Source organism: Podarcis vaucheri (genome assembly GCF_965113315.1).
Source record: "Podarcis vaucheri genome assembly, chromosome: 6".
In the NCBI taxonomy this organism is placed as follows: domain Eukaryota; kingdom Metazoa; phylum Chordata; class Lepidosauria; order Squamata; family Lacertidae; genus Podarcis; species Podarcis vaucheri.
This window is the reverse complement of record NC_138764.1, coordinates 84,309,820-84,335,027: the sequence shown is the minus strand read 5'-3', so window position 1 is coordinate 84,335,027 and position 25,208 is coordinate 84,309,820. Positions and strand designations below refer to the sequence as shown.

Below are 25,208 nucleotides of genomic sequence, written 5' to 3'. Positions count from 1 at the left end.
GCACTCACACAGGACCTTCACCGCCTTCACTGGTTCTGATTTGAAAGAGAGGTAGAGCTGGGTATCATCTGCATATTGATGGACACCCAGTCCAAACCCCCTGATGATCTCTCCCAGCGGCTTCATATAGATGTTAAAAAGCATGGGGGAGAGGACGGAACCCTGAGGCACCCCACAAGTGAGGGCCCAAGGGTCTGAACACTCATCCCCCACCACCACTTTCTGAACACGGCCCAGGAGGAAGGAGCGAAACCACTGTATAACAGTGCCCCCAGCTCCCAACCCCTCTAGACAGTCCAGAAGGATGTTATGGTCGATTGTATCAAAGGCCGCTGAGAGATCCAGCAGAACTAGGAAACAACTCTCACCTTTGTCCCTAGCTCGCCGGAGATCATCAACCAGTGCGACCAAGGCAGTTTCAGTCCCATGATGAGGCCTGAACCCCGATTGGAAGGGATCCAAATGGTCCGCATCCTCCAGGCGTGCCTGGAGTTGTTCAGCAACCACGCGCTCAATCACCTTGCCCAAGAATGGAAGATTTGAGACTGGGCGATAGTTGGCCATACTGGCCGGGTCTAAAGATGGTTTTTTAAGAAGCGGTTTAATGACCGCCTCTTTCAGCAGATCTGGGAATGTTCCCTCACAGAGGGAAGCATTCACCACCCCGCAGAGCCCATCGCCCAGCCCTTCCCGGCTTGCTTTTATTAGCCAGGATGGGCAAGGATCAAGGAGACAGGTGGTTGGTTTCACGCGTCCAAGCAGCCTGTCCACATCCTCGGGGGTAACGGATTGAAATTGATTCCATGCAACTTGACCAGACAGAGCTCCAGCACTCTCCCGCCCCAGCCCTGCTCCCACGGTGGTGTCTAGCTCCTTCCGGATATGAGTGATTTTATCTGCAAAAAACTTTGCAAAATCGTTGCAGGAGATCTTGGGGTCTTTACAAGGCCCCGGTGGTAAAGGTGGTTCCGTTAAATTGCGGACCACCTGAAAGAGTCTCCTGCTACTATTTTCTGCAGATGCAATAGAGGCGGTGAAGAAAGTCTTCTTCGCCGTCGCTATCGCCACATGGTAGGCTCGACGTTGAGCTCTAACCTGTGTCCGGTCAGATTCGGAATGAGTTTTCTGCCACCGCCGCTCTAGCCGTCTCAGCGATTGTTTCATCGCCCTCAGCTCCGGAGAAAACCACGGGGCTGTCCGGGCTCCATGCAATCGGAGAGTGCGCTTCGGAGCCAGACAGTCGATAGCCCTGGTTAACTCCGCATTCCAGCGGGCCACCAGGGAATCAGCTGAAAGGCCATCAACATGGGATAAAGCATCCCCTACCACTCTCTGGAAACCATTTGGATCCATTAAGTGGCGGGGGCGGACCATCCGAATTGGTCCCACCTCCCTGCAGAGGGGAAGGGTCGCGGAGAAGTCCAGTTGCACCAGGAAGTGATCTGACCATGGCACTTCTTTGGTTTCACTTTTACTTAGTGTCAGATCACCCACGTCACTAGAGGTGAATACCAGGTCTAAGGCATGTCCATGACTATGATTTGGGCCCAACTTATTCAGGGACAGCCCCATGGAGGCCATGCTTTCCACGAAGTCCCGAGCGGCCCCTTGTAAGGTCGTGTCGGCGTGGATGTTAAAATCCCCTAGGACAACCAAACTAGGTGTCTCCAGGAGAACATCCGCCACGACCTGAAGCAGCTCGGACAGGGAATCCTTGGTGCAGCGGGGAGGTCGGTACACCAAAAGGAATCCTGTACTGCCCCTATTGCCCAACTTCCAGAACATGCACTCAGAAAACTGGGTCTTCCCAGTAGGACGCCTGGTGCAAACTAATGACTTCCTAAAAATCACTGCAACCCCCCCTCCCCGCCCACATGACCTGGGTTGCTGTGCGTAAGAGAAACCTGGTGGGCAAGCGGCAGCAAGGACAGGCCCATCTGCTTCCTCCAACCAGGTCTCTGTCACACATGCCAGGTCAAATCCTCCATCCACAATCAGGTTGTGGATGGCAGTGGTTTTATTCATCATTGACCTGGCATTACACAGCAACACCTTCAGGTTATGTGGGTTTCCCCTGTTGATTCCAGTATCCATCCGGTCAAGGCCAGACCCGGAGGCAGGGATAGTCTTCAAACAACGACTAAACCTGCCTCCTCGGTAATGACATGGTCTGGTCTTAGCGTAACTCCGCCTCCTGCCCATGATCACTGCGATCGGATGTCCCAGTGCTTCCCCCCCTGTGGAACTTATGTGTATTCATTTTTTGCAGCAAGCCTTTAAAAAAATGTATTCCACAAGTAAGAGCCCTGTGGAATTGGCAACCTTGCAAGTCACTTTTGTGATTTTCTGCTCTCATATATTTGACTATAGAAAGTAAAACGTTTGTGTTTATGCGCTCTTACTCTGTCGTACATCTGTTTTGTTGCCCTTGAATCATGTAACCTACTTGGTGTTCAGTGAGTGAGCATCAGCCACAAGATACATGTAACATATGAATAATGTCGTGAATCCAAAAATCTCATTTCTTACTCAGCAGACATCATGCACAAAGGTTTTGAATTAGATGAGAAGTCTTCTATTAAATTTTGAAGAGAATCAAAGTACCCTCTTTCTGTTTGAGATAAAGCACTTCAGTATTAATCATTCTGGACTGGATGATGGACAATTAGTCATCCCAGATTCCAAATGATGTGAAGTGTACCATTCACTTAATAGAAGTCTGGGACTGTATGATTAAAAATAGTTCTGCATTTTCTGACATTTGACACTGCTTTGCACTGTTCCACGCTACTGGTCCGCCTTTGCCCAAAGTTGGCAACTGACTTGCAGTGGCTCCGAAGACTTTCAGTCTGAGATGAGTCTTTTTCTGCTTTCCCACATCATGTAGTCCTGCAAGGCCCGTCCAGTGCTTGCTGCACTATGTGCTGCCTGCTTCATGGAAAAGAAGAATTCACTGCTATAATTTGCTCCATTTTAAAAGGGCATGTGTACTGTGAAGTGATGGAAGTATTGCTGGTGGAAAGTAGGGAATGAATGAGTCCCTTCATCTTGAAAAAGGGATACAGCAGCATCTCCACATGACAACAAGCAGCAAAATGCCCACCCAGCAAAAAGTAAAACAAATGCACTGTGCTGAATAATGGGGATTGTTGTGGAGTTTCATCTCTGTAGCAATCCTTGTGCAATCACTTCCCACGTGGCAATATAATTAAAAGTAATGGTGGAAGACAAAACTGCCCAAATATTATCTTCAGAAGAGCACAGGGCAAGTGCTTCACTTTTAAATGGCACCACCAGGCAAAGTGTGGTTTGTTTACACAGTCAAGAGTCATAGAGGGTTGTCTAGTCTAACCTCCTTTTGACTAAAAAGCATCCATGACAAGTGGCCATCCAACATCTGCTTAGAAAGTGAAGGGGAGCCAACCTTCCGGGGGAGTCTGTTCCACTTTGGATGCTACTGTCCCAGACCTGTTATCCTGAGACAACAGCCGCATCGCATTGCACACCCAGCTGAAATAACTTAACCTGCTAGGTTAATCTCTCTGCCCATAAGGCACTTGACAGGACTCTGTTTTTGCAGTACCAGACAGACACATAAAAATAAGAAGCTTTTCTAGCTTCTGATAGACCAATGTACATGGGGGTTGGGGTGTGCAGTCTTTATTTACATAAACCAGGAATTCCAGAGTTTTTCATTCTGGACTTATTGGGTCACTCCATGGACTTATCTATGAAGTTGTAAACAAATGACTTTGCCAATGTTTAGTCTAGGATTTAGAACTTTATTTTAAATCGTATGTTTGGAAATGTCAGAGCCATTCAGCATGGTTCTGGAGAGGCCTGCAAATGTTCTCTTTCCAGCTGTACTTGTCTTGGCCACAGGTCATTGTTTTGCTACTTTACCAAAGCCCCACAAATGCATAGGCATTGGATTACTTTGTGCATGTGTTAACCTTTTCTGAGCAGTTAAGGGCTCTGAAATGGGAAATGATTTCCTATCTTTGGCTTATATTATAGCAAGTCTCTTCCTGGAAATTGAAATCTGCCCATTCCATCTTGCGGCAACAACCATGTAGCTGTTATAAAATGGTCTCCAGAGGTCAAAAGAGGGGCGCAGTGCTATAAAGTTGTTGAGCAATGTGCCCTTGAGAGTATGAACTGTGACTAATGTGTCTGCTTTGCTGTGTTATGTATTCCCCTTCACTGTTCCAGTTTCATTTAGATTCAGTAAAGCTCAGTGTTCTACTGGCACGTTATTGTGACAGATGAAAGACTATTTTAACTGCAGACATCAAGAAAGAAAATTGACATAGACTACCTGGGTCAAAATCTCAAGGTTTCAAAGATGTTTCTTATGTGTTTGGTGCAAATAAAAATAAAAATACATGCTGTAGAACTCCCCTTCTGGGCCAAGGGGATTCAAGATGGCACTTCACCTTGTTCTCTAAGGCTGTGTTCTGCAGCCTTTGGTCCAAAGATGATGACTACAACCCAGATGCTCTGCAGGCATGCTTGCACAATTGTGTCCTTCTGTCCCCTTCTTTTCAAACTTAAGGGAAAGTGTAGTGATGTCCATAAGCATGCAGAGTTTGTATTGCCCTACCCTGTAATTCTATAGAATTCTGTACGTAGGCTGCAGAATAGGCAGAAATGGATTGTTTTGAGACTGATGTGTTTTAAGTGGAGGCATGTTAATGGCCCACATTACTGCTTAAAATGTATTAGAATCCAATTTCTCAGACTCCCTGCTTGACTTGACCAACTGGGCTCTTAAACCTTTTATTTAATGACACTTGCCCCCCCCCCCCGCCTTCCAGGCTTCTCCTCAGTTGTTGTATTCATTTGAGCACATATGGTAATAGCAAAGAAATTATAAAAATTAAAGTAACAATATGGTGTTGGGTTGATCAAACATTGATAATAGCAAGAGTGTTGAGGAGAGCTAGCTCAAGAGGAAATGGAACCAGTTCAATTTTGAGCGCAGTACTAAGAAGTATCTGCAAACAGAATGCACATAACGCCTGAAAGATAATCTCCTAATGTACTAATTTAGTGACTGTTCTCTGCAGGCAAGGTCCTTCTGCATCTACCATCTTATCAGAAGGTCCATTCTGTGAAATACACAGCAACCAGACGTTTAGTGTTGTGGCTCCTACCTTTTGGAATTCCCTCCCTTTGAATATTAGACAAGCACCATTTCTGTTATCTTTTTGGCACCTAACTTGAGCACCTTCCTCCTTCAACAAGCCTTTTAACTTGAGGTCTTTCCTAGTCTGCATCTGTACTGGAATGGTTTTTAAAATGTTTTAATCGCTGCTTCCTTGTCGCCCTGGGCTCCTTTGGGAGGGAGGGCAAGATGCAAATAAATAGCACAAATAACACAGAGAGAGTGCACACACAGAAATGCAAAGGATTTTCATGGGTTCATTTATTTCGCGCTTTGAAATAGTGGGGTTATAAGCCAGTCGCAGAATGCAGTGGAGATGAATTGTGGGATGGGTCTGCCTTTTGTATCAGGATAACCACCCTTATCAGGTAAACTGTGCTATTTCCAAGATTGCGAAGTGCTAGCCTTCACACAGGTGAGAGGGGTATCTCTGTAGCACGTAAAAGCCCTATTCCCCTCCCCTCTAGCATGCATTTTCCTGGGCTGTTAAGGGACTTGTTGGTCTATATCAGGCATGTGTCCAAAGTCCGTTTTGGGGGCCTAATCCGGCCCACCGGTCAATTTAATCCGGCCCCCGTGGCAGTATACGTCCTGGGGTAAAATCCGAAAAAAAGCTCAACAACATTGGTCGGCCCTCACACATGTTCACTTCATTAAATCTGGCCCTCTTTGAAAAAAGTTTGGGCACCCCTGGTCTATATGCACCTCTCAAATGACTGTCCACCAGCAGCCATCCGACAGTCAGGGAGCCTAAGGTTGGAGCATGCAGGTATGGTGGGCATAAATATGCCAAGGTTGGGAGGGGGAGAAAAACAATTATCATCACTTATGATGATAGATCGTAATTCTTTAGATCCTAAAGGCATAAGATTCCCTCTTCTCATGCAGGCACTATAGCTAACATAAGGAAGGGTTGTGCCCTCCCAACCTATTTTTATTTTGTCTTTCCATATCTATTAAAAAGTACTAATTGGCAGACGTGCCTTAATACACACAGGGAGAGGATATTGGACCTCCTGCCCTTTAGCTTGCGGTGTATTTTTGGATACTTTTGACACACAGTCACTGCCAAAAGCTTCAAGGGCGTACTCAATTGATCTAAACTTTACTCATGAACGGTGCTAACTGCAATAGCCACACTCTTGTTTCTGAGCATGTAGACAGTCTGTCTCCCCTTAAGCAGCAGTGTGAGCATTTATAGAAAGTATTAATTTTGAGGATTTGTATACTGAATTATTTTACTTTTTGTGTTTAATGTCAGTTGGAGTGCTGTAAGAGTCTGTCTTGTCTTCTGAAATGATATAACCAAGTATCAAATCCATATTTTATCATTCTTTAACATGGGATTTAAAATCTCGCTCCAAAGTGCAATGTAGTTTTTTACCCGGAATAATAAAATTGCATCCTTTAAAAATGTTTTTGTATACTAAACATGCAATAAAACATGCATATATTTCCCCCCAAGGCAATTGTAATATCACTAGTTCTCATGACCATTGTATTATAGACTAAACAAGAATAATTTTTCTTACACTAAATGGGTTGGTTGTTATTTTATTAAATTTCTGTGTGTGCATAAATGCTGGGTGGGGAATCCATGGCCTTCCAGATGTTGCTAAACTACAACTCCCATGAGCCCCCGTTAACATGACCATTGACCCGAGATGATGGGAGTTGTAGTTCATCAACATCTGGAGGACGGTGTGTTCAATATCCCCTGCTGCAGAACCAACATTAGTAGAAGCCATGTAACTATTGAAAGAACAATCACACTTGTTGTCCGTGTAGAGCTGGCTTCTTTGTTGGCAGTGGGAAAGTTACTGCATAGTATGGATTATATATTGGTGCAGAAATAGCATGGGTAGTGACAAAGCTACCTGATAACTTTGCAGCTATCCAGAATTGTTTGGGGAAGGACATTGATTTTATCAGGTATTCAAGGTATATACACCATTGAGAACCTAACCTAAATAATGTGATTCTTGGTGTGTGGAGTGGTACAAAAGGTATACTTAAAACAGAGAAGGGCTGGTTGTGCAGTGAAAATGTGGAGAGTGAAATCTCCCCCACTCCTTGTACTTGGAACCTTTGACACACGTCCGTGTTCAGCGCAATCAGTTAAATAGTCTCCCTTCTCTTACCTGTCACTGAGAGCCAGAGTGCTGTACTGGCTTGAGTGTTGAACTTGGAACAGGAGGACATGGGATCAAATTCTACTCAACTGCAAAGCACACTAGGTCTCCACGCCCTGCCCCTTCCTCCCCTGACCTGTCACATGTTGAGTGCAAAGCTCTGCATGTTCAGCTCAACATGACTGGAATCCTCCTTCAAACCTGTAATAGTAATAATAATAATAATAATAATAATAATAATAATAATAATAATAATAGACTTTTATCTATATCCCAGCCGAAGCCGGGCTCAGAGCGGCTAACAACAGTAAAATAATACAGCATTCTAAAATCAATACATTATAAAATCAGTTCAAATCAAATTGATGGCAACCATTGGGCTAGAGTTCTGTGAATTACCAAAGGAGGGGGTCAGGCTGTGCCTTGGCCAAAGGCCTGGTGGAACAGCTCTGTCTTGCAGGCTCCGCGGAAAGATGTCAAATCCAGCAGGGCCCTAGTCTCTTGTGACAGAGCGTTCCACCAGATTAGAGCCACATCCGAAAAAGCCCCGGCCCTGGTTGTACGCTGAATGTGCAAAGGCCAAGAAGGAGGGTGCGACTGGCATAAATGGGAGACCTGGGGGTGGAACAAGAATGTGCCCCTTCTACAAAATGTGAGCCCTTACACATTCAAAGAAGGCTTCTTCCCATACATATACCACCAGTAAAAACTCTCAAGGCAGGATTCCTTTAAAATAGTACCCTGGCAAAATAAACAAAAACTGGAAATATCTATCCTATGTCCTGAAACACTCAGGACGACGGCCTCTTAGAGATTCAGAAGAACTCTAAGGCTTGAAGAAAATTCTGTTAAACATCTGGTAGTCATTTAATGGTTAGGGCTGACTGATCTCTTTATATAGACCCTCAGCACTGAATTAATTTTGTCTGTCTTTACTGTTATACTTTATTATATTCTTTCAGCTCCTGAGGGCTGAACATTGAACAATCACCTTCTTTAAAACAGATGTTATACAATTAGCATAGAATTGTAGCAGGTCCCATACATCAACTTAAAGGGCTGTCAGCTAAAGCTGTGTTAATGTGCATGCATAATGCATCTGATGGGGGAAGTGCTCCCCCCCCCTAATGAACAACTTCCTTACAAGATAGGCAAAAATCTGTGCCCTCTTGCTAAAGTACTTATTTCCCTTGTGCAGTAATACTCTATGCATTATTGAAAAGTTTTAAAGCAGTTGCTGGTGGTGGAGGAGGGGAGAAGACCTTACGTTGCAAATAATGACGATAATGAAATTCCACAAAGTCATGCTTCATTACTGTTTACAACTTTGGGGTGTCTTCTGTATGAGAGTACCCTGTAGAACCAGGAGGATTTAGAGCATGATCCACAATACTACTTTGCAGTGCTGACGTGATGAAACTCATTGCATCTCTGTGTTAACTAAGGCAAGCTTCAGACAAGGCTGCTAGATATTATACAGCCCAGAAGCCATGCACTGGTACTGTCTTGTTTCTGGTCTGAACTAATTGGAACAAGGCCAGGCACTGCTTAAAAGGAAACAGCACCTCTCTCATTGGAGTCTTAATAGTTTCAGACACCAGCTTGTTTGGTGATGAAAGATTGTATTCATTCCCTGCCATCTAATCTAGTAATCCCTGGGATTTTGATCCAAGCAGAAGATTGGGAACACCAAATTGGGCAAACAAATTATGTGGAGGTCCACTACTTGGTAGCAAAAGGCACAGCTGATTATTACTTGTGGTGGGAAGTGGGTTGAGCATGAGACTCAACCCACATTGGGCAAAAGATTCCTGCATTGTAGGGGGTTGGACTAGATGACCCATGTGATCTTTTCCAACTCTACAGTTCTGTGAATCTCCATATATACAAAGACAGTGCTCAACATGGAGTCAAGTGAGATTTACTGTTGACGAAATGCTAATGAAAAATTGCTGCTGGTGATTCAGACTAGAGTGAGGGAGAGTGGATTTAAATCCCCACTCAAGCGTGGAGCTCACTTGAGGCCATTCGTTCTCACTTCCATGTGCCTCGCAGGATTGTGGGGATAAATGGGTGGGTGGGAACCATGTGTGCTGCCTTGAGCTCTTTGGAGGAAAGGTGGGGTATAAAACTCTTTAAAATATACACCTCACGTGTCAAAACCCAAGGTGAAGAGGTGTGTCTTCAGCATTTGCCGAAAACTGTATAGTAAAGCTGTCAGATGCACCTCTGTGGAGGGAGTACCACAGTTTATGGGGCTGCCGCAAAGAATGCTGTCTCACAGGCTACACACACCAGACATCTGAGAGCGGTGGAGCCATATTCAAGGAACAGACTTACAGTGAATGTTCACCCTTCTACAGCAAATGTGTAACTGTACATAATACTGCAAATTGTTTCCTTCCTGCTTCAAATACTTTATTCATTAATTTTTAAAAAAGGGTTAAACTCCCTTTTCTCACTCCATTGAAGTCAGGTAGAAGCACAGTGTTATCTGTGTTTTGTGTATTTAAAGGTTTGTGAAGATGTTTCGTTACATAAAAAGTTTTGAGTTTCTGCAGTCCGAGGCTTGGGACATCCCTTAAGAGGAATCCTTCTCAAGATACGCTGTTTCTAGTTCTGGAGGGTTGGGGCAACTTTCCAGAATGGCATGGAAGTTGGTGCAGGGAACAACTGCAAGGATAAAGGGTTAATTATAATTACCTTTCACCAGAAATGGAAAGGCAACTCAGGATCTAAGCCAAAGTTTGTTTGTAGCCTTTGTCAGTAAATTTAATGGGATTCAGAATTGTTACTCTTAAAGTAAAGCCCTTTTACTTTATTGCTCAGAAGAAGCAGAGTAAATTTCCCAGCACAGGCCCTTTGTGAAGCTCCAGGTTTTCTGCTGTTGCAAGCTCACTGCTTTTGTGTTTTTCTTCAGCTGAGAAACTGGACTGTTGAAGAACTTCAAAGAAGACTCGGGGCGCTTGACCCCATGATGGAGCAGGAGATAGAAGAAGTTCGCCAAAGGTATCAGTCGAAACGGCAGCCAATTCTTGATGCCATTGAAGCAAAGAAGAGACGCCAGCAGAACTTCTGAGGAAAGCCTGCCAGTAGAATAGATATCCATCATCCCTAACAATAAACTGTGTTTCTATGACTACTGTGTAGGTGGATTTCTGTTTTAAATGGTCCGGTTTTCACATGACACTAAGCCAAACCATAGTTTAGCATGAACAAATTCCCAGAGAGGAGATGGTGGCTTTGTTCCTACTCTGGTCAATCTGCTGGGCTGCACCGAGCAAAGCCATGATTTGACTTAGTGTGTCCTCTGAACCCAGTCTTGTGATTTAGCTCTCACAGACAAACCACATGCTGTAACCAAGGTTTGTCCTATGGTTTATGATTTGGAGAGAGCTACGCCCAGGTTCAGAAGACACACTAAATCAAATCGCAGCTTAACTCAATGCAGTGCAACAGCAACAGGACCAGGGAGGAGCAAAATCCCTGCTTTGTGTTAAGCCATGGCCTGGCCTAGCGTTGTGTGCAAACAATGGCAGTGTGTTAGCAAAGCAAAGCAAGCCAGTGGCTGCTTCCTCCATTTACTGTAGCATCTTTTCAAACTCAGGAATGCCATTATGTGGAGTCCTCATGAACAGATTATGCTTGTGTTTCAGTGTTAGATGTGTTCTGAATAGATCGCATGTTGCTTCAGAGAAGTCCTGTTACTTTTGGACCCTGTCTATATATTTTGGAGGAACAGTTGGAAACAGACTAAAAGAATGTTGGTGCTCAGGTGGCCAGTCAGTCTCACAGGCCTGTTTTCTGCCTTGTGGGTTTATCCCATCCTGTGGTGTAAGGCTGCCTCATTGGTTCATGAAGAAAACAAAGTAGGTAAAATGCTGTCTTTTGTTGGATGCACTTAGGTTGGACTGCAAGGATGCAAACGTATGCTTCTTTTTGTGAAACTCTTAAGTGCTTGTGAAACCAGAAACCTTGCACACTTGTCTGTGCGCCTAATTTGGCCCAATAAAAGATGCATAGCTTAACTTCCGTATCTCCTTTATGCAGCAACCACTTTGTATTAAACTGCTCCCTCTTTAAACTTCCCCCTGTTACTGTTTAATGGTACTCTGGAAATAGGTTTTTAAAAGAAAAGTGATTCAGTGGCAAAAATATGCGACCTGCTCCAGCGTTTGAAAAGGAATATAAACTCTTTTTGTCCATTCCAAAAGCCTCTAAAAGTCCCATGCCTTACATTCCCCCTTTTAAAGCATTGAATTTCAGGCTTATATTTATATCCTTTCTACTGTGTACTTTATGAGTGAATGCTGATAACGTTTGAGTGATTTCTTGGTATTTTTAAAATATATTAATGTGAAACCAACCCATCACTCAAGAAAACGTGAATCCTACTTTGTATTTCTTCAGAATTCCTTGCAGCAGAGGAATGTCAAAGTATTTGCAACTCAGGAAATTAGGAACTCTCTTGAGATAATGAGAGGTTTGAAATATTTAAGGAATTGTGAATGTTTATGGGCTTTGCTATTTTGAGCTTAATTTGTTTGAGGCTTGCAATATTAGTTTTAAATTTTAAACTAGAATGTGTTTCTCTGTTTATTTGGAAAGGTTAAGGACGTCAGTTAAGATTAAAATAACAATCTGTTGGCTCAAAAGAATAATTTCAAAATGCCCTTTTAGGAAAAGCTTGATGTGTCAAGCTTAATAAAGCAATTCCATTCATTTCTAAGCAGCAGGACTCCTGCTAAAATAAAGTGTGCGAGAGTGTGTCTGATGCTCTGTGCAATTCTCACTCATTGCTGTTGGATTTGCACAAGAGAAATTTCTGATGGAATGTGCCTGTGGTTATTGGCTTCCCCAGGTTTCACAAGTATCAGAACACAATGACCAAGCTCTGTAAAAAGGCCTGTTGTTTCAGCATGTGAATGAAAGGAGCACAACAGTCTTCCAGTCCAGCAGCAGCCCCCCTGTACCCCATAAATTGCTCCTCAGAGGGTCCCATGACCTTCAGAGGGTGCATAGGAAGCGGGCAGCTAAAATGTCACATTTGTGGCTGGAAGGCCTGTTGCATCCTAGCCAGTCTCTACAGTTCTTGATGTTGCAGCGTAATAAACTGGAATAAAGGCAGAAATGTGCAGATACACTTCCATTCTTGCTGCTCAGGGCCTGAAAATTTGTGACAGCCCGTGTGTAACTTCTGTTTTACTCTGGTTGCAGCAGAGGATTAAACACTCTGGTACTAACCTTTTAGGGTGGGTGTGGGGGAGAGATCATGACTTGCCTCCAATCTCTCCTCTTCACTTATCCCAGCTCCACTGTGGCCGTTAATGCTGTACTCTCATCCCAGTTGCACCATAGGCCATGCATTCTTTTGCATGTGGTGAGTGTGACCTGAACCAAGTTTACGTTTCATGAGCTAGTGGGGAAGGGTGAAGTCATCCAAGCCCTTCCTGCTGCTGAAGGAAGTTTGTCTCATTGTAAGCAGAGCCCAAGCTCTTTTCAAAAATATAGGGAAGCATTGCTGTTAAGACCACCTGCTGAAGAGCAGTGGTTTAATTGCCAGTGTTTCTCTTTCTAATGACCTGGCCAAGGATATATTTGGCTTAGCCCAGATCAGAGGTGGGGAACCTCTGGCCCTCCACATGTTGTTGTTGTGACTCCCAACACGCAAGGACGGTGGGAGCCAATGCCCAGGGATGATGGGAGTTGTAGTCCAGTAGCAGCTGGAGGGTCACAGGTTCCCCATCACTGCCCTGGATGGAGATGCCCTAAAAAAGCTGAGCAGAAATTAGCAATCCGGTTGTACAAATTCTGTGACAGAAAGAGAAGTATTAAAATAAACCAAAGTAACTATGTTCCCTGTAAAGCCATGCTGATCAGCTGCTGTTCAAGTATGTACAGTTTGCAACGCAAGCTAACCTTTTGAAATACTCGTTTTTGTTAATGGTTCTAGCAAATAGAAATCTGCCATGAAAGGCTAGAAAGCCAGTCATTTGCAATTTAACTATGGAGGTGCAAGCAAAGGGGTAAAGTGAGGGGATGCTACCTGCAGCAGAAATGAACTTTATTTACTGCGCAAGTAGATTTATTTTGCACCCCCTCCATCTACTGTTTCCTTGCTTTAAATGCAATTTTCAACTATGTGAATCAGGTGGGAGGACCTTTCTCAGTAACCCGTGAAGCCAGATGGCTGCTAAAGTGGGTGCCTTTTGCCTCTGGCTATGATGCCTACCCCACAGTATTTCACATTCAGGTATTTAGGTGAGTAACTTGCTCTCACATAAAGGAGATGGTCCTTTAGCTGGGAATCTTTGCCTTTACAATATGTGCCATGGTAGCAGGGAAATACATGTGTTTGGGATGTCTTGTCTGCAACCAGCCAGACTCTTAATGAGTCACCTAATGAAATATTACTATTTTTGTTGTGGAAGCAAGTGAATGAAAAAGCACAGCAGTCTCAGTAACGTAGTCCCACCCCCCACCCCCATCTAAAAGATATGAGAATGAATTGCTGGATTCCTGCTATTGTAGTTCAGCATCAGGAAGCCATCTTCAGTAAATTCAGCCTAATCAAAGACTCCGGCTCTCATTTTGAATTCTTCTGCAAGAATATACCACTTCATCTATCACCCAGATTGTAATTTTAGGGACTTCTTCTGAAAGAATGCTGTCCAGAGCAAACAGTGTTTAAAGCAAGGTATTCCTATACTTATGAAATCTCATTCTCGTGGTTGATGGGTCCATAAACACAGCTTGAAGCATTCCGGATAAGCTGCCATCTTTTCTTCCCATCGCCCTAAATCAAGTGTTTGGTTGTTGGTCTGTGAAAGACTTAAATGTGAAGTTAGTCGCTTTAATGTTTTGTAATGAAGTTAGCACATCATACCCAATGTAACTTGAAATTTCTCTTTTGTAGAGATTTGTCTGATTTGTACATATTAGAATGGATTGGAATCCTTAGTTTGTATATGTATGAAAGCAACTTTTTATTACATGTTCCTTTTGAGTATGAGACAGTTCTTTGGTTTGAGTTTTAAACACCTTGCCTTATTTGTTTAATAGGACAAAATAAACTGTTCCAATAAAAAAAGTTTGGTTTTTATGGTTTAAAAAATACTGATGTGACCTAAGTACAGTGGTGCCTCGCAAGACGAAAAGAATCCGTTCTTGCGAAGCAAGCCCATTGACGGATTAGCGGATTAGCGCTATTAGCGGCTTTTAGCGGCTTATCGGCTTATCGGATCAGCTGATAAGCGGCTTAGCGGCTTAGAAAAAGGGGGGGGAAGGAAAAAAACCCGCAGGAACTCGCAAGACATTTTCGTCTTGCGAAGCAAGCCCATAGGAGATTCGTTTTGCGAAGCACCTCCAAAACGGAAAACTCTTTCATCTAGCGAGTTTTCCGTCTTGCGAGGCATTCGTCTTGCGGGTCACCACTGTATATGATAACTGCTGTTTCTGTGGAACAGGATCTACTGGATAATATTGGGATGATTTGCAGTACATTAGTAGAGTTTGTTGATTCTCAGTTTTTAATGATAGGAGCAAGAGCAACAAAATTGATCTACTGAAATGAGGAAAGCTTGGAATGACCAGGGGTGAATGTTTTTGTGAAAAGACTGTGAGTTCCAATTAGTTTTAGTACTGAAAACAAAATTCCTCAGTTCAAGATAGTTTAAGGCTAAAGGTGTGTTTTTTGCACTAGTTTCTAGTTGGTAGATCCCAGAGTTCTAATTTTTTTAACAAAGGAGATCTTGCAAGCCTTAAGTCTAATACAGTACCACCTAGTGACTAAAATGTGACACTAGCCATACAATATGTGTGCCTACTCAGAAGTAAGTCTCACTGAGTGCAGTGAGGCATACTTGCATGTAAGTGTGTATCGAAATCTATACAGTCGTACCTTGGATCCCGAATGTCGTAAACCCGGAAGTGAGTGTTATGGTTTGCAAACGTTCTTTGGAACCCGAACATCTGGTGTGGCTCCTGCAGCCAATCGGAAGCCGTGCCTTGGTTTCTGAATGTTTTGGAAGTTGAATGGACTTCCAGAACGGATTCCGTTTGACTTCTGAGGTACCGGTGTATCTTGGTCCATGTGCATTACCTTAACTTCTTAATGGAAGGCTCATTTTTGTTCCGGGAGGATGGATTCAAAGACTTCAAGAAGGCATTCCAGCTCTTTCCCATTTGACTTTATTGCAGCTGGTTTGCAAGGAGCAATTCAAGGACACTGTCAGTCAGCATCTGAGCAGCCAGCCAGCAACAAATACCTCCAAAGAAAAACTGGGGAGAGAGAGAGGCAGGCTTGCATGCTCTGGTGTGTCAGGATGTGAATGAGAGCAAAGCATTTCTAGACCAAACATATCTCCGAAACAGCCTCCAGCTTCAACTGTGCTTTGCTGAACAAAAAGACCTGCAGGCATTTGAAGATTGCTCTGTGCAAACTATGAACTGAATTGGATTGGGTTGTAGCAATCTGCAAAATTGGCAGGCATTAGCCATATGAATAGGGAGACCATGCATACAGAGGGCAGTCTTCTATGTGAAGGGCCTTCAGAGGAAAGACATCTCCTTGAAGACATCTTCTGGTTGAAATGTTGCCCATTTCAAGGCTGGTTCAAAGACAACTTTAAGAAGAAAGAGCAGCAGGCTAGGCAGGATTGAGGTGTTTGGGAGTTGTGGTGCAATTCCCCAAATAGGGTCCCCTTCTCCCAGAAACGGAACACATGGAATAAGGTATCACAAAATAAGTAATGTGGTATTTTATTTTTTAAAAAAGTTATGGCATAAGCTTTTGTGGACCAACAAAAAAATTATTGAGCCTGTAGAGCAGGCATGGCCAAACATGGCCTTCCAGCTGTTTTGGGACTACAGCTCCTATCATCCCTAGCTAACAGGACCAGTGGTCAGGGATGATGGGAATTGTAGTCCGAAAACAGCTGGAGGGCCAAGTTTGGCCATGCCTGCTGTAGAAGCTCAAAAAACATTTTGCCAAACTTGATTTAAAAAACCCCTTGAGCATGTGTAGTTTCACATTTTTAAATCACTTTCACTTAAGCCATTGTTTTTGCTCACTTCATCCCTTGGGCCAGTCACCAACTCTCAGCCTGGCCTACTGCACATAGCTGTTGTGGAGATATATAAGAAAGTATAAAATTTCTGCAAAGGGAGCAATTTGTGCTTGTAGGCATCAACTTTTTGTTCCTTGAACCAGAGTGTTGCATTTTGTACTATTAATGCCATGTTTTTCTGTTCCCTTCTGCCCAAATTAGCACAGCTAATTGGCTTCAACCAATCTTCATCTGGCCTGATTATTGCACATTCTAGATGCATAAATCCTGCTTGTGTTTGATGGTGCTTGCTGCCAAAGTAGTGTGTACAGAGGATTGATTCCTAAGGAGCTGTTTTAGACCAGTAACTACTGGGGATGGAAGGCTAAGGAAAGCAGGGTGTTTTGTTTTCATTTCCCCAAGTCGCACCTTTCACCAGTCCTGTGCCCTCCTTGAATGCTTTTGCCTGGCTGGAGGAGACATGCCCACTCCTCTGTCTTTTGTATGGCAGTATTGTAGCTTACTTGCTGACAAAGGTCCGTATAGTTAAAGCTATGGTTTTCCCAGTAATGATGTATGGAAGTGAGAACTGGGCCATAAAGAAGACTGATTGCCAAAGAATTGATGCTTTTGAATTATGGTGCTGGAGGAGACTCTTGAGAGTCCCATGGACTGCAAGAAGATCAAACCTCTCCATTCTTAAGGAATTCTGCCCCGAGTACTCACTGGAAAGACAGATCCTGAAGCTGAGGCTCCAATACTTTGACCACCTCATGAGAAGAGAAGACTCCCTGGAAAAGACCCTGATGTTGGGAAAGATGGAGGGCACAAGGAGAAGGGGACAACAGAGGACAAGATGGTTGGACAGTGTTCTCAAAGCTACCAACATGAGTTTGATCAAACTGCAGGAGGCAGTGGAAGACAGGAGTGCCTGGCGTGCTCTGGTCCATGGGGTCACAAAGAGTCGGACACAACTAAACAACAACATTGTAGCTTACTATACAAAGTTAAGAGTCACATCTGTTGCTGCAAACCCTTTTTGCCTCTGACCCCACCTACCACTGGCATGCATGGAAGGTTTCCCCGTTGATGGAATGAGAATTGAAAAATACCCTCTCTTCCTGGGCTAGATTTGCTTTTTTAAAGCCCACAGCAATTGTGCAGATCAATGCTTAATACGTTATTGAAAATGGAGCCAGCCAACTACCATTTGGCTTGACCAGACTGCAATTCATTCTCCTATACATCTCTGGCTTCTGTACGAGTGTATGGTAGGGGGAAGGGACAGCAAAAGAAATGACAAGAAGCCCTGTGTCTTATCAACCCAGTGGTTCTTACTGGAGCAGAGGAGTCTTGCTTTTAAGGGTCTCTGAAAAGAGTTCTGCCTTTCTTGAACTCCGCTTGGTTTCACAGTGCAAAGCCTTAACGCAGCGCCGTGGTTCTGTATTAAAAGTGCAGAGGCCAGAATTGCAGCTTCTGTGACTGGAAGATGGTGTGCTAGTGGATCTTTAGAAAGACAATAATGCAAAATGTATGAAACACCTGCCTGCTCAGTGGCATCAAGGCTTTGGAGTGAAGCATATATTCTCATTGTGGCAAGAGGGACCCTGAGCACTTAAAAGAGCGTGGAATTAAAGTTGACAAGGTTCTAAATAAAAACACAAGATGGCAGGCAGGGAATCCTTAAAGTAGGGATGCAGAATGGATGCAGATGCAGCTGAACTGTAGTTCCCATCATTCCTGATCGATGGCCATGCTACATGGGTGTGATGGGAGCAGGCTTAACAGCTTCTGGAGGAACCATCCCTGGCTTTAAAGCGTGTCTCCCTTAAGAGTTGACCTTAAGCCAGGAGTGAGTAGAGGCTGATCTAGAGCTTCTAGACAGAAAACATTTCAGAATCAGCCTAGGCTCATCCATCTGTTGTCTCCAGGATTCAGTTTGCATCTTTCAGCACAAGGTTTCCCAAACTTGGGTCTCCAGCTGTTTTAGGACTACAACTCCCATCATCCCTAGCTATCAGGACCAGTGATCAGGAATGATGGGAACTGTAGTCTGAAAAAACAGCTGGAGACCTAAGTTTGGGAAGCCCTGTGATCTTTGGATGAAGGGCGGTCTGCAAATTTAATTACCGTATTTTTCGCTCTATAAGACGCACCAGACCGCAAGATGCACCTAGTTTTTGGAGGAGAAAAACAAGAAAAAAAATATTCTGAATCTCAGAAGCCAGAACAGCAAGAGGGATCGCTGTGCAGTGAAAGCAGCAATCCCTCTTGCTGTTCTGGCTTCTGGGATAGCTGCGTAGCCTGCATTCGCTCCATAAGATGCACACACATTTCCCCTTACTTTTTAGGAGGGAAAAAGTGAGTCTTATAGAGCAAAAAATACGGTAATTAATTATGCCATTTCTATGCTCGTTTCCCTCCTACACACACACACACACACACACACACACACACACACACACTGACTGCTTAGACAACTTAAATGCAAAATTCCAATTTTGAAGGATGGCTGTGTTTCTATTCTTCTATTGTTCCAGAAAGCACACATTTGATAGATTTTCCTTTAAATGCAAACTGAATCAAATCTCTCCTCCACCCCTAGTCCTCCCTCTCTCATGGATATATGAAGATGCCTTATTGACAAAAAGTGAGAGTTTTAATGGAGAAAAGTCAGTATTGCAGGAGATAAGCCAGCTTCCACATTTAATAAGCACAGGGGGTGGGGTGGGGGAATTTCACTTTCAAGAAATCAGTTCCTCTAACCAGAGGCATTTTCTGTTCCTTTGACAGTTTCTTGGTAGGAAGTTACTTGTATCGTGCTTTGCAGAGCCCCTGTAGGGGATAAAGGATAGACTGGCATTGATGATTGAATCTCCTCTGTCAAGTTAGAATCTCCTGGACCTATGGATTTTAATTCCCACAATGCCTGAAAGGCATCCATTTTTAATAACGGCAAAGAAACCGGTGCCAGAAGGGATATATTTCTTATTTGTGTTTATTAGTATTGAGACTTTCATGACAGATGCTGAAATTGCATTCCATTTAATATCAAGAGGAGGAATGTTCTGTAACTTAAAAGAGAGCACCTTCCTTTGAGGTGATCAGCAGAAAGTGAGCTCATCTACCAAATATGAGTTTCACTGAGGGTAGTCAGCTTCTGTTCTCTTCCTCATGCCTACAAAAGTCATACCAACACTGGGTTGCCAACTTTTCAAACTGCCCCTGCAGCTACGCTTTTGGAGGTGGTTTGATCTGCGGCAAGTATTAGAAATCACCCCAGAATTGGCCCTACTAAACATCTTCCAAGATGACAATGCCCACTTACACCACAAAGAACTCATAACCCACCTACTCTCAGCAGCCAGAAACATCATAACCAGACACCGGAGAGACCTGTCAGGAGTAAGCATGGACCAATGGTACCAAATAATATGGGAAACTGCCTTACTAGAAAAATTAACCAATAAACTGAAACTGACACAGGGACAAATAGAAGAAGACTCCTTCACCCTGGTATGGCTCCCCTTTATCACATACACAACCCAAGAAGACAACAACAAAAATCAATATGGCATACAAATCCATAGGGCTAACCTGATCCAAAACACACACACACACACACCACTCACACATGAAAACAAAGACCACCACAGCCAACCACAAATGAACAGCCACACCCTATGCCAACCCCAACCTCTCCCACCACCAAAGGAACACAAGTGAACAGCAGAGAACCTGCACAAGCAACGCTGACACAAAAGCCCACATATAGTAAGTAAAATAGAAACATCTCCACCCGACCCCACCCCCACTCATCTTTCCCCCCTCCACCTCCTTCCTCCTTTTCTTCCTAATGTCTCAACAAATGAAACTGATTTCTTAAAAAAAAGTTACATAAAGAAATATATTGCGCACACCTCTGTAAATCAAGAAAATCTTTAATAAAAATACATTTAAAAAAAACTAGAAGAGGGTTAAATCTTATCTTGATGCTGTTTAAAAAAACCCCTTCATTTGTTAATTTCTACAGATCAAAGAACTGCTAGAGGCTGTCAGGGGGTCTGGCCCCACCAACCTGTCGAAGTGGCCTTTGTGGGCAGGGGGAGGTCAGGATCTAAGCCACTGAGTGGATCTAGTTCCCCAGACCTGGTTAAAAGAAGAAGAAACCTCCATTTACAGTATTTTTCGCTCCACAGGACACACTTTTTTCCTCTTAAAATCTATGGGGAAATGTCTGTGTGTCTTATGGAGCGAATGTGTGGTCCCTGGGGCTGGGGGGGGGACCCGGGCTTCCCCCGCCAGCCCCACAAGCTCGGGGAGCAACGGGAAGGCTGCATGCCGCCTTTCTGCTGCTCCCTGACCTGCTCTTTGAGGCTGGAAGTGGGGGAAAGCCAGGCTTCCCCCACCGCCAGCCCCGGGGAGCAGGTCGAAAGGAACTCCGGAGGCTTCCGGGTTGCTTTCACTGAAGCCTGGAGAGCAAGAGGGGTTGGTGCACACCGACCCCTCCTGCCCTCCAGGCTTCCAAGGTAGCCGCCTGAAGCCTCCAGAGCGCAACGGGAGCTCCCACTGTGCTCCGGAGGCTTCGGCTTCCTTTCGCTGAAGCCTGGAGAGCAGGAACTCCCACCATGCTCCGGAGGCTTCAGGTTGCCTTCACTGTTTTAGAGGGGGAGAACAAGGGGAAAAATTCTCCCCCTCTCTGCGCAGCGTCCCTTCAGCGAAGCAGCAGGAGAAATGGAAGGGGCTCCATTTTCCCTTGTTCTCCCTCTCTAAAACAAGGTGTGTCCTATGGAGCAAAAAACACGGTAAATGGTAAAGCCAAGTTCAGCAAGTTCAAGGGTAACCCTTGGAACTGTTGGCCGATGGCCATCTAGACTTGGCATTGCAGCTTTAAAATTGTACCACATTGCGAACCGACTTAATTTGCAGTTTCTAAAAGAATACTTGGACTCAAATGTAGCTACCCTTTGGAATTTACACTTCTCCACTAATTCTATTATTAGGATTTAAAATAAAGTGAACTGGTTATTTAACTGGCTAGAATTACGCCACAGCCAGCTGTTTCAGCATTTTGTATTTAAATATAGTTCTTCTAATTTTAGGCTGAGATAGCTGGTTCCCACAGGCTGGAACTAAATGAAATTGGATGAGTTATTTCTTTAAAAGAATGAAAGTGAGGGTCACAAACAACTGGGTATTTCCTTCCACTCCTTGTTCTGACAGTTCAAATCACTATTTTATTCTATTTTTAAGGGTGTCCATGTGCAGTGGAGGACAGAACTCCCATCGACTGATGAGAGCTGTAGTTCTGCAACATGTGGAGGACCACTTTTGACCTAAGTAGACTGGGAGATGGATAATGCTTCCTTAGGAGAAGAGGCACTGTTGTCCATATTATAATGGCAGGCTCACTTTCATAAACCTTGACCTAAAAAGGAAATAAGACCAGAGTGCTTACAGCAGGGATGGGGCCCTCCAGATGTTTAATTACAGCTCTCATTATACCTGACATCTTGCTGGCTGGGTCTGAGGCCAGCAGATCCCCATAATAGACCACCATCCAAATATGGCTGCAATCCTAATCACACTTATTTGGGACTATGCCTTCCTAAACTCAACAGGACTTCTTCTGCCTAAATATGCATATGATTGCTCCGTAAGTCTGTTTTCTCCTCCACCGTGGACATCAGCCCAGGTTTTTCCTCCCTCTTTCCTTCCCTCATCCACATTCTTTCGCCCTCAACATTCGGCTTGATGGAGGGTTTTGGAGAACTCAAAATCTTGCTCATAGTTTTGTGACATTTTGGGTGGTCTGAATGAAAGAACTGTGCAACGGGATTTTGAAATGCTTCCAACATGCCAACCGACAGAACTTCCTAAGCTTTCCCAGTGTAAAAGTGGAGACGAACAAGAAAATGATATCCGATGATGGGTCACTAAGATCTTTAATAAAATATACCATATGCATCCCATGCATAAATATAAAATTACTATTGTACATGCTTTTTGATGATCTTGTTGCATAACAGTTTTCCGTAGCATATTTAACTGGCATCTAATATCAAGTACATTTTGCTACCCGGCGATATTGAGGAGCAAATGGGTACTCCTGTATTCAAGTATCTGTAGCATCCTTCTTCAGCAATTCCATCTCATAACAATGAGCAAAGTCTGGACCACGAATGACCCCATTTGCTTCTTAAGAATGGAAGACGATGGCTCTGATGTTCATGGCTAATGTATTCATGTCCATCATTGTGTTTCTCTTGGAGCCAGGATGAGGTGTGATCTGATGTATTGCGCTGTAGTCTCTTGGCTTGAAAGGAATGGGGCAAAACAACTGGTTTCAAGTCTTTCTTCAGAACCGAGCTACACGAAAGGTGGTTAAACACTTTACACATACAGACGTTTTTTTAAGTGCCCAGTTCCCTATTTAGGTCAGTAGGGTTGGTGTTTCTACATGTAGGAATAGGCATTAGCACGCACATTAAGCAAAACATGAATTCAGAAACTTTACACACTATCTTACGAACATGTATGATGACCAGGGGCCTATGTTATTGAATCATCTCTATGCTCTGAAATCTTTTGTGGCTGCTTTGGACAATCTGGGCCTTCAGGATCAAAGTAGACACAGTATGAAATGTGTATTTACATTTGAACAGCACGTTCTAGAAAATGCAAAAAGCCGCGGTGAGGTTGGGAGACAGGAGTTTAACACTTTCTTTGGAAAGTTCAAAATGGCTCCTTCAAAGCTGCAAATTGATTTGGAAGGAAAGTTCCTATTATTATTATTATTATTATTATTATTATTATTATTATTATTATTATTATTATTTTCTATACTGCCTTTCATCCGAAGATCACAGGGCGATTTACAATATAAAAACACAAAATTGGTGCCCATGGGAGCTTTCTTCCCAATACAAACAGCAGCTTCAAGGGAGCGATTTTAACCTGCATGCTGCAAAGAAATGTTTGATATTGAATCTAGTTTGCACCTAAGACATCCTTTGGGGTGATTTCACTCACACACTCACACCTACACACACACACATACATACATATACGGCCACAATATCAAACAGGACATGTGTATTTCCAACAGCCATCACTGATCAAATGCTATACAGGGAGCATTGTTCAGTGCTGCACCACCACTGGAAGAAACTGAAGAAAAGTTAAAAAGCAGAAGACATGTCTGCTTATTTACTATCCATTTCAATTCCTCCCAGATGCTCAGATCACAATGCTTTTCTAAGGGGACAGTTCACGTGTCTAGTTGATGCACACTCAGGAGTGATTCAATTTCACTTTCTTGGTTACACACAGAGAGAAAAACAAAAAATAAACTGAGGCTGCAGTCTTAAACCTACTCACCAAATCAGCAAGCCCCACTGAATTCAATTCAGACTTACTTCTAGTCACCCTATTGTGCTGTTAGCACGCTGTCATTTTTAGCAAAGTGAAAATGGGGTGTGGGGACAGAAACAAGCAGCAAAAAAAACCACCAGAGGCAACCACACAATTACACAACCCTAGTTCTTTAGTAATTGCAAAAGATAGTACTCATTTCTGTTATGGAGGGGGGGGGCACCCGACAAAAATTATTAGCAGAAGCCTCCATATAAAGAATGACGAAAAGCCACACAGGAAACATCAACTAGTTTTTCACTTACATTTAAATCTTGCCTTGCTTTCTTACTCAGAGCTGAATTAGCTGCACAAACTCTCCCTTAAGTTACAGCGAGAGCTGGTGACTTACCAAAAACACCCGCCAAGTTTCATATCTGAAAGGAATTTAAGTCTGGATCCAACTTTTCCTGCCATTCTGGCTACTATAGTGCCATGTACACAGCTAAAATGGATTCAATGGGATTGTAATACTATGCATTTGCTAGGGTACGTCCCTTTGAATTCACTGAGGCTTACTTCCACACAAACATGCATCATAGCTGGGTTGTAAATAATTTCTGTTTTGGAAAAGCATGCTGTTGAACCTAAATTCTGGTTTTAAATAAAAGGACTGGGAGGAGAGTACAGAAAGGACCTTCTTGCATATGCTACCCTGCCTTCTCCAGAGAAGCTCACCTGTTGCTGATATTAACAAATTTTCTGCACCAGGCGAAAACCTTTTTAGTTCCCCTTCTAACATCTGCAAGTTTTAATGTTATTATCGTTTCTGTTTTATAACTTGCCTTTTGTGGTTTTCCAATGTAATGCTTTCTCCCTCATAAACCACCTCAGAAAGATTTATTGAAGGCCGTCATATAAATTCTGAAAATAAGCAAAATAAAATCAGAGCAGGGGACAGATTTGTCTGACTGTCAGATGAGATATAATGGCCAGTTTGCTAGCTAGCTGCAAATTGGACCAGACAAATGCCAAATTACCGTAAGTAAGATTCTTTCAGGTCTCTAATGATTGTGCTCAGACCAATGGATGTTTGGCTCTGAATCACTCCAATTCAGTCCATTCTCCCCCTTTCAGGTTGAATTTTCCATCTCAGCAGTAACAGTATCTGTAAACATTCCATAGCATCACATAAGCTCAGTTAAGGGGCAGTGTTTTGGCCTCTAATGTTTTAAGAACCTGTGCCATCGTAGCAACCCAGTCACTGATAAGGGACAGCTCACTAACTCAGTTGGCTTAAGCACGCCTGTCTTTAAGCCTTAATCATAATCATGTGCACGGAACTGAATATTTGCCATTCTGCAAATATTATCAGTTCTCTCTCTCCCACTTCTGATTACCCAGCAAACCTAGATAAAGGACGTATGTGGTCCTCTTTGTTCAATTACGCCAAAGGTGAACGGCTTGCATTTGTTCATGAAAACGCAGCCTTGGCGCTCAAAGCTCTTA

The 25,208-nt window shown here is 43.5% G+C and overlaps 3 protein-coding genes across 9 annotated transcripts in view; 2 read left to right on the top strand and 1 right to left on the bottom strand.

Annotated features, from left to right (window-relative positions):
- Positions 1-10,438, top strand: part of STK4 (serine/threonine kinase 4) — a 64,363-nt gene extending 53,925 nt beyond the window's left edge. For both annotated transcript variants that reach the window (XM_082226210.1, XM_082226209.1), the window contains exon 11: positions 10,220-10,438. In XM_082226210.1, the coding sequence (XP_082082336.1) occupies positions 10,220-10,378 (159 nt within the window). In that variant the 3' untranslated portion in view covers positions 10,379-10,438. The remainder of the gene's footprint in view (positions 1-10,219) is intronic.
- KCNS1 (potassium voltage-gated channel modifier subfamily S member 1) overlaps positions 1-25,208 on the bottom strand; it is an 81,395-nt gene that overhangs the window by 3,573 nt on the left and 52,614 nt on the right. For 4 of the 6 annotated variants that reach the window (XM_082226225.1, XM_082226230.1, XM_082226224.1 and 1 more), the window contains one exon: positions 21,497-24,623. The exons of 1 other annotated variant lie outside the window; for it this stretch is intronic. The gene's annotated coding sequence lies outside the window, so the exon portion shown is untranslated. Of the gene's footprint in view, positions 1-21,496; positions 24,624-25,208 lie in introns of those variants that run through there. One more of the 6 variants, XM_082226228.1, reaches the window with a different exon arrangement.
- The window catches only part of PABPC1L (poly(A) binding protein cytoplasmic 1 like), a 149,717-nt gene that overhangs the window by 96,097 nt on the left and 28,412 nt on the right, over positions 1-25,208 (top strand). The gene's annotated exons all lie outside the window — the stretch shown is intronic.